The sequence below is a fragment of the Notechis scutatus genome, chromosome 1 (genome assembly GCF_049901735.1).
Source record: "Notechis scutatus isolate UNSWTSFEM ecotype Mainland chromosome 1, rNotScu1.2, whole genome shotgun sequence".
In the NCBI taxonomy this organism is placed as follows: Eukaryota; Metazoa; Chordata; class Lepidosauria; order Squamata; family Elapidae; genus Notechis; species Notechis scutatus.
The window spans coordinates 96827023-96835400 of record NC_142009.1 but is presented as its reverse complement, the minus strand read 5'-3'; the positions used below and the strand labels follow the sequence as shown (position 1 = coordinate 96835400).

General features: G+C 42.2%; 1 protein-coding gene across 1 annotated transcript in view; it reads left to right on the top strand.

Annotated features, from left to right (window-relative positions):
• Window positions 1–1362: 1362 nt before the first annotated feature.
• RSPO3 (R-spondin 3) overlaps window positions 1363–8378 on the top strand; it is a 58149-nt gene continuing 51133 nt past the window's right edge. The window contains exon 1 of the mRNA XM_087972365.1: window positions 1363–2552. Coding sequence (XP_087828491.1) covers window positions 2453–2552 — 100 coding nt within the window. The 5' untranslated portion in view covers window positions 1363–2452. The remainder of the gene's footprint in view (window positions 2553–8378) is intronic.

The following is an 8378-nucleotide window of genomic DNA, read 5'->3' as shown; positions in this document are numbered from 1 at the left end:
ATTATGTCAGACCAACTTAAAGTTAAGGATCATAAGGTTAACAGGTTGTGAATGGAGGGAGAATTAGAGAATCACAGCAGAAGAAGTAAACCAGATCACAAAGAACAGCAGAATAAATCTAACTCTGGCTTCTCCCTGCTCAAGCAAACCTGCCTAACAAATTCTATCAGAACAGTGAGAGACAAAAATATTTCACAAAGATGGAAAGGCAGGATTTGTGGAAGTAATAAGACTTATTGACCACAAACTTAGTTCAATATCAGGCAGACCAGCACACAACTCAGAATACTCGCTAACTTTGTTCATACAGGAAAGGAAAATTGCAACAATATTTGAGGCTCTATAAACCCCAAAAGTCTATTGAATCATTTTCAATTCAATCTGGTTTGATTCAGCACCTCTAAGATTTGGTTTCAACATTCATTGAAAGGAGAGTTTGGAATGAATCTTCTCAGGCCAAAAGGTCCATTTGAAAATTCAAAAAGCCCCATTAAAATCACAGCGTAGCAGCTAGTTTCTGAGTTTCACTGAGCTGTTTTTCAAACATATTATAATAAGTAAGATGGCGGCACAGAATAAAAGCTGCTAGAATAAAACAGGAGCCGCATCTCTAGAGTTATCAAGACTATATAATTTAAACTGTTTTTGCAAAATCGTGTTTTTTTTCTATATTAGGAGGGAGTGTGACTTTCAGTAAGTCACAAAGTCATTAGAACAAATTAATGGCCGCTTACTTTTATATTTGCAGAGAAAAGTACCCATTACCCCTGTTACTTTATGTTACTATCTGTTCTGCTGCCAGAAATTCTTTGCAACGGGTTCAGCTTATTCTCCCTAATCTAGGAAAAGAAACCAACTATTCTAAGTTATCCTCTAGCTGACGCAGCTTCGACTTCCTTGGTATTTTCAAACTCCAGATACGGCTGGGAATGATTTCTCTCTCTTAGATATTCTGGAGAGATCCCGATCATATAGCAAAGGAGATAACGTGGAACAAAAAAGACCAGGGGCCTTATTTGCTATATCAAACCTATGTTTCTGTTTCCTTACTCCTTTAATTCCTTTTAATGTTGTGCAGGACAAAGGCGTCTCTAAAACACGCTACAGCTTCCCTGTTTGCTGGCCTCAGGAAAACAACAACAACAACAACCCTGGTGCTTACGCTTTCCCTCAATGAACAGTGCATTGCAAAAGGGACAAAAACGTGGCTCGGGCCGCTCTGCGGAGCCACCACTTTGGAGTCTCCCTCCCGCCAAAGCCAATTTGCCAGGCAGAAGGAACCGCAAGGGCGAGCGCGAGGCTCCCGGTCACGCTCGCTCTCGCCTCCCCCCCTTTTTTTCCCCTCCTCGCCCAGCGCCCCTCCCTTCTCCGGCGGGAAGCAGAGCCGCCCGCCCGCCGGCCGCCGATTGGAAGTTCCTCGCCCAAGCTGCCGCGCGTCCTATTGGAGTCGGCTTTCCACATTTCATGCGGGCTTCAAAAATGGCCCTGGGCAGCCGGGGAGGGAAGAGAGGACAAGAAGCGCTGACTTGGCCGTGACCAGCAGCGCGGCGGAGACAGCTATCCTTCCTAGCGGAGCCTCACACAACCGGCCCTTTCGGAGAGGAAGGGTGGAGCGGGGTCACCGACTTTTGGCCTGACTTCGGTGCCGCTGGAATGGAGCCGTTTTTCTAACGGGGCCGCCTCCGTCCAGGGGCAAAGCGCGCCTCCACGGGGCTAAATCTGCTTATTCAGCGCGGCTGCCTTTCCCTGCCGGAGATGCTGCGACGAGTCGGGATGTCAGAAGCAGCTACCCTCGGGACAGCCCGAGGACGCGCTCGGGGCTGAAGGAGCTTTTTGAGGCGCTCGCCTCACCTGCCCCAAAGCCTTTCTTCCTCCCCTTCCTTCCTTCCCCCCATGTGGGATTCTCCCCGGGAGTCCTTCGACGGGCTTGAGCGCCGGAGCGCGAGGCGAGGCGAGGAGCACACCTGCCCATGGAGTTCCCGAAGGGGACGGCCGTCCCGTAGCCGGAGCAGAGCGTGAACCCCGAACAAGCCTGGTTCTCCCCCTCACACCTTTTTATTAGACACCCCCCCTCCCTCGCTTCCCGCTCCCCCTCCCCACCCCGTCCTCTTCCTTCGGCAGAATGGTCTCCGTCCTGAGGTCGATCGGGTCAATCGCTCCCCTATCAGGGCTGCTGCCGTTCCTCGCCATCCTTCCGACGAGACTGTCAGGAGGAGATAATCGTCGGGGCAATCGGAAAGTGCACTAATCGATCGTCCTCGGCCGGAGTTTGCAACCCCCCCGCTTTCCCCCCTCCCCTTTTTTTTTGTCTTTTAAAGAAGAAGATCGGGAGCCGTTTCTCAGAGACAGGTATTTCTGCTGCTCTTCCGCACCCACTTCCCCCTCCCCACGTCTCCTCCTCCTCCTCCTCCTCCCCAAAGGACACTAGGCGAGAACTTTTTACAGGGTTACTATGCAATTGCGACTGGTTTCTTGGTTCTTTATCACTTGGAACTTAATGGAATACGTTGGCGGCCAGGAGCACCCTTCCAGAGTCCGACGACAGGGAAGAAGTAAGTGCGCCTTTCTCCAAGCGCTTCTCTTGAAGCGGGGCTCGACGCCTCGCTATCCCAGCGGACGCTGTGGTCTTATAAATGAAGGTTTAGGCTCTTGCAGCGAAGGGTCACTGTTAACGGTATTTATTTAGGCTTCTGCATGGCGCCGGATCGCTGTTACGTTCCGTGCGGTTGCTGTGTCAGGTAAAGACACCTTAGGAGTGCAGGGTCTCTTTGCCGCGCAAAGCGATCCTATGAATGCACTGAAGCAAGTGTAGCGGTGGGGCTTTGGCGTGGAGGAAGTGTAGGAACAGGGGCAGGTTTTCAGGAGTCTTGCCTGCCAGTTAAGTACGCTTACGATTGTGCTGCGTGAGCCTGGTTAAATCCGTGGAAGAAAGCCTACGAACTGCAGTCCTTTGAAAAAATGGAATTCGCGGTATGGTCCGCGAAGGAAAAGCTTTTCTCGGCCTTTCTTTGTTCATCAAAAGCTTAGAAACGATCAAGACGAAATTTGATTAAGGAAAGCTTAACCTCTTCCTTATGTATTAGTCTATCCGCTTTCCTCTAGGCTAGCTGGTGTGTCATTCGGGGTCCGGGAAGCCTAACTGTGCCCCACAACCAATTATAGGATGTGTGGCTGATTAGCTTCTACTGCTCCCGATGCAATGGAGCACTGGTGAGGCCCAGCTGGGTTCCAGCAAGTGCCTGCTGATCCTTTTGCAGAGAGAGCTATTGAAACGAGGAAGCTCCTAGTGGTATACTGATGTCCAAAACAGTTACACACTGCAGCCAGTCAAAAGGAAAAGAGAGAGAGAGAAAGAAAGAAAGATGGACAGACACATAGGAGATGTGGGTCGTAGGTGGGCTTTTCTTGAACTACAATATTAGAATGTCGGAATAAATGTCCTAAAGGGAAGATTCTTGTCAAGATTTTTACCTTGAGGCTGGAGGAAGGCAAGGATCATCCAATCTACCTCATCTAATCTCAATCTAAGGAGGGAGGATAACTGGTTGATCTAAAGGTCACAAAAAGATTCGAAATTAATATTGTACAACAAACAAGCCCACAAGTCACAACACACATAACTGAGTGCTGCTGAGCAGTGCAACCTCAGCATTTTCACTGAGAAATAAGTTCAACTTTGTCACATGGAAGTGTTTATAGCTTTGTGCTTGTCACTGATTTCAATAGTATATTTTCATTTATGCATCATAAATCTCGCTGGCTTAATTTTGGCTGGATGGTGTTTTGCTCTTACTCAGAAATATGCAGAGGCCCAGGAACATTGTAGTGACAATGATGGATGCTATTTTTCCAAACATAGTTACATCTACTGTAACTTTGGTGTTACAGTATTCAAGATCATATCAGTTTATGATCTTGTCTCGTGGCTTCATTTTCAAGGCAGTGGCTGAGGCAGCCTCAAAGCTAAATAAAATATATGACTTAAATATGTGTCTTAATTAGTTTGTAGTGTTAAGTCAAATGGAAGAAGGGGATTTTTTTTTTTTAAAAAAAAGGTAAGTTCAGAAGTGTGGGAGTCAATTTGGTCTTGCTCTTCATTTCTGGCACTATCTCGAGAGATGCTATTTCTCTCATTATCATACCCCATTCTGGTGTATTCCAACTGGGTTTGAATTAAAAAGTTATGCACCAGAGGGCACTGGGTTGGAGGACGCAGAATTACCTTTTCCTATCTCTCTTGTGAACAACAGCAACACTTTGCAGAAAATGAAACAGAAAACAAAAATGTTCATCTGGCCTAGTCTTCCCTCAAGATTTATATTTCTAAGACCTTTCTGAAAGTGTCAGCAAGCCCTCTGGGACAGCTTCATCTTCATGAGTATTTTCTCCCTCTGCCTTCTGACACTACTTGTGAAAAGGGCTGCTTATTTCCCTCTTGCTTAATGGCTCTATTCTGATAAAGAGAGGGGAATGTCAGAACACACAGCAGTCTGTATTCATTTTTTTTTTTTTAAGTACACTGCGTTATGTCCTAGGTTTTGCCCAACTTTCCCTTTTCCCACCATGGCATGCATATCTCTTGAAAGGCTTCCTTTGTAGCATTGGACTCTGAAAAAGAAGATCTGTCTGATTTCACTGAAGGTTCCCTAGAAACATCACTTTTTGCAAGGGATCTTCAGACATTCTACAGCCCAGTGAACTGAGAGAAGGAAAGGTAATCAGTTTTTGACAAACGACCCACCTTGGGCAATGGACTACTATGTTTTCTTCAGAGCACCTCCGCTCTTCTGTAGTCTAGCTAGCAAGACTGGTCTCTAGATAGATTTGGTTTCAGAGTTGCTGAAAGGTTGCCAAATAGTTGTGGGGGTTCTTCCCCCTCTGCACCCTCTCGCAAGCAAAAATAAAACAAATCATATCCTATAGGATTAAATGTATCCAATGAAAATATTTAAGTGTGTATATGCATCATCTCATTGCATGCTAATAAATTCAATCATCTATCCAATAGGAAGGCTGAAATAAACCAATTTCTTCTGATTTCTCTCTTGTTCCTACACTTACAGTGGAATGGGAAGGTTATTTTATACTTGCTTATTGATTGATTCTGAAGGATGTCCAAATTGGCAGTCAGAAATCAAACCCCAGAATCTACATTTGCAAGGCAAAGTTTTTATCTACTGTTGTCTTATATACACTGACTTGCATTGGTACCTAACCAACATCCTCTAAAATTGCTGTGCTGATTGATTACAGTGATGTTTAGGCAACAGTCTCTATCACTAATGAGAAATCACCTTGGGGAACCATATCCCCAGCAATTAAGTTGGGATAGGATTACAGTTTCAGATTATGCTTGCTTGCAATCAAAGATCCAGACTTAATAGGAGAACTGTGTTTTCATAGTAGCTAAGATACTGCAAGAATACTATATATGTTGTATTTATATTTCCCTGAGATTTAAAAAAGAATGTGAACCAAGAAACAAACAAGTTATTCAGGATCCATAAGTAAACAGTTACAAACCGAAAATAGTTTAATTTGCCCAAATGAATGGATAATTATTTAAGAAAAAAGAAGAACTTCTCTGGGCATTACCTACTCAATTCAATTTTCTCCATGGTCTTCCATCTCTCCCTGAATTTTCAGTTGTTTGCATGCAGCTCTAAAACTGTGAGAGGTGCGACCTCTAGTGACTGCTGCAGAAATCCATTCAGAACTCATATACACACTTAAGTCACTCTCCCCTTTGCAGATATGGGCTTGCTTCTTGCAAGTGTGCTCAAAGACTACAAGGGTGAAATGCTACCTAGAACACTGCAAATATTTCAAAGGCCTATACTTTGCTTCTATCAACAATTTGCCTTCAAAAGCAACAAACACGGGTCCTAAACTTGTATTTGGAGGTAATGAACATTTGGGTAGTGATTTGGGTAATGATCAGATGAGATGATGCTGATAAGATCAGCAGATTGTTAAACAGCATGTTAGATAATAGTTTATCATCATTACAAATTAATCAGGTAATGTAAAATGTTCCACTGTTGGACAAAGATTTACTATAAAGGTAGCTACTCCTGTTACTTGGGTCAGAGCAAGGAAAGAAAAGCATACAAGGAGAGCCAGGGTTGTAATTTTGAAAAATAACTAAGAAGAGATTCCATTTAAATTAATGGTGGTAGACATCCAAAATTAGTATTTATAACTCATCAGCTGCTGGTATTTTCTAAATTCAGCAGCATTGCTAGTGAAACAACAGTTTCACCATGTGAAAATCCTGGAGTTTGTGTCTTCTATCCTTTTTATTCACGTAGTATCTGTATTTGCAGGAATATTTGTATAAAACATACAAATATGGTGAGGAAGATGAAACCTGGAAATGTTTCAAAATTGCCTTTGAATTTAGGATGGGATTTCTCTCTTTATCCAACAGTAAGCCATTAGTTTTCTTGGATATATAGTAGATGAGTACAGGAAGACAGGAAGAAAAAGGGAAATGCACTCACTTGTCCTCAAGAATGAGGTGGGAATTGGGGGTAGGGGCAGCTGCAATGTCCTTTCACTGGACCTCTCCTAGTTTTTGCAAACAAAACACAATACTTGGATTTGATATTTCCTCCTTTTTAAATTAGGTAAATTAAAAAAGAACTTTTGAGTTTCAGACTATGAGGCTTTGGCTTATGGGTGAAGAAACCAGAAAAATAACAAGGGAAAAACAAGTTGTGGTGAACAGACTACTGGTATGTGGTCACATTTTCTTCTAGTGGGCAGACTTCATGAGAACCTTAAATTTCCTGTGTAAACCAAAAATGATATTTGGTAATATTCTTTCCAGAAAACAATGTTCATGTAATCAAGTAGTTTGTTCATCATGAATAAATTAATGGAATACATTTAAAATGAAAAATGGTTTCTTCTTTTTCTGAAAGAACAAAAGTTTCTTTTGTGGTCAACCTAATAGTCCTGCTTTGCCATGCATGAAAATGAAGTGAAGTAATCACCTTACAGGCATACAGTATTCATATTTAACTTATAAAGTATTTTCCTGTCAGAAGGAAGACACTTATTTTATCATTTCTGGAAAGATTGCTGTATTAGGTTCATCTGAGGATCAGTTGAGGACTAACTTTGGGAAAAGTGGTATAACTGCACTGTCAGCAGAAACACACTTTTACACAGATAAAGCCAATATTTCAGCTACAGTTTATTCAGATAACATGTAACAGAAAGATTTAAAGTAATTAGCGGTCAAGTATTCTGTGTTTTATTCGGGTAAGATTTCTTAAGATTAACACAGTTTGAGAATTTAAAAGGATAATAGCGTAACAATGAAAAAGCCAAAACACATCTTTTCTGAAATATATTCCATTTAATTCAATAAATCTTATTTTCTGCCACTTTACATGGAAAAATAATAGTATATATTAAATAATTTGAAGAGATCCTCTGTGATGAGAATCAGTCAATAAATAAGTAATACTTATCCTGGTCTTGAAACTGATTTTCAATGCATTGTAGTAGAAACATTAAGTAGGATCATTATATGTAATGCAGAATCAGACTTTGTTTTAGGCTATTATGTCTTTTGATGTTTTGTCTTCTCCTTTTATAGGATATCACTCATGACATCTCCTAGTTAAATGAATGGTTACTTTGGAGAAAAAGTACCCCAACCCTCCCAACCTGTTACGTATTACATTTACATTTGTTTCAATCCATCAATTTTGCTGTCATCCCTTCTATATCTTATTTTGTTTTGTTTACTTAGTATTATTTACATTGTATATAGCTATTTGTAGGCTTCCTCATATTCATATTTTTACAGATTGGTTAGCTATTTTGGAAAGTTAGGAAGTTGAAAACAGACATCCAGTATGAATATATGAATATTTTTTCATCTTTTTTTCTTCCTCTATAAATGTAAGACAAGCCTGGACAATTGGCCTGGACATTACTTGGTTCCTGCTGTACTCAGCATAGACCATTAGACATTTAAATAATAAAACAATAAATAACAACAGCAATAATAAGTACAGTTAAATGATGGGGCTGAGGGGAGCACGAAGTATGCAGGGAGAGTGGGGTCTTTTCTTAACCCAATAAGCCATCTCCAGAACGGTGCACTCCCATTGGGGCCCCAGAGCCAGGTCTTCAGGCTTTATGGAAGATGAGGAGGTTCGGTGGGGGTCTCCCCTCAGGGGATTGAAAAGGATCTTCCAAAGGATAGGAGCTGGGACTGGATCAATTGTGTCTGGGGTCTTGGTCATTGAACGAAGGAGTAAAGCATGACCCCTGTGTGACTGTTTTGCTCAATGACTGCAAGCCTGATGCTTCTGTTTGTGGCTGTGGTCATTAAGCAGATGGAGCAAAAGACCTCTATG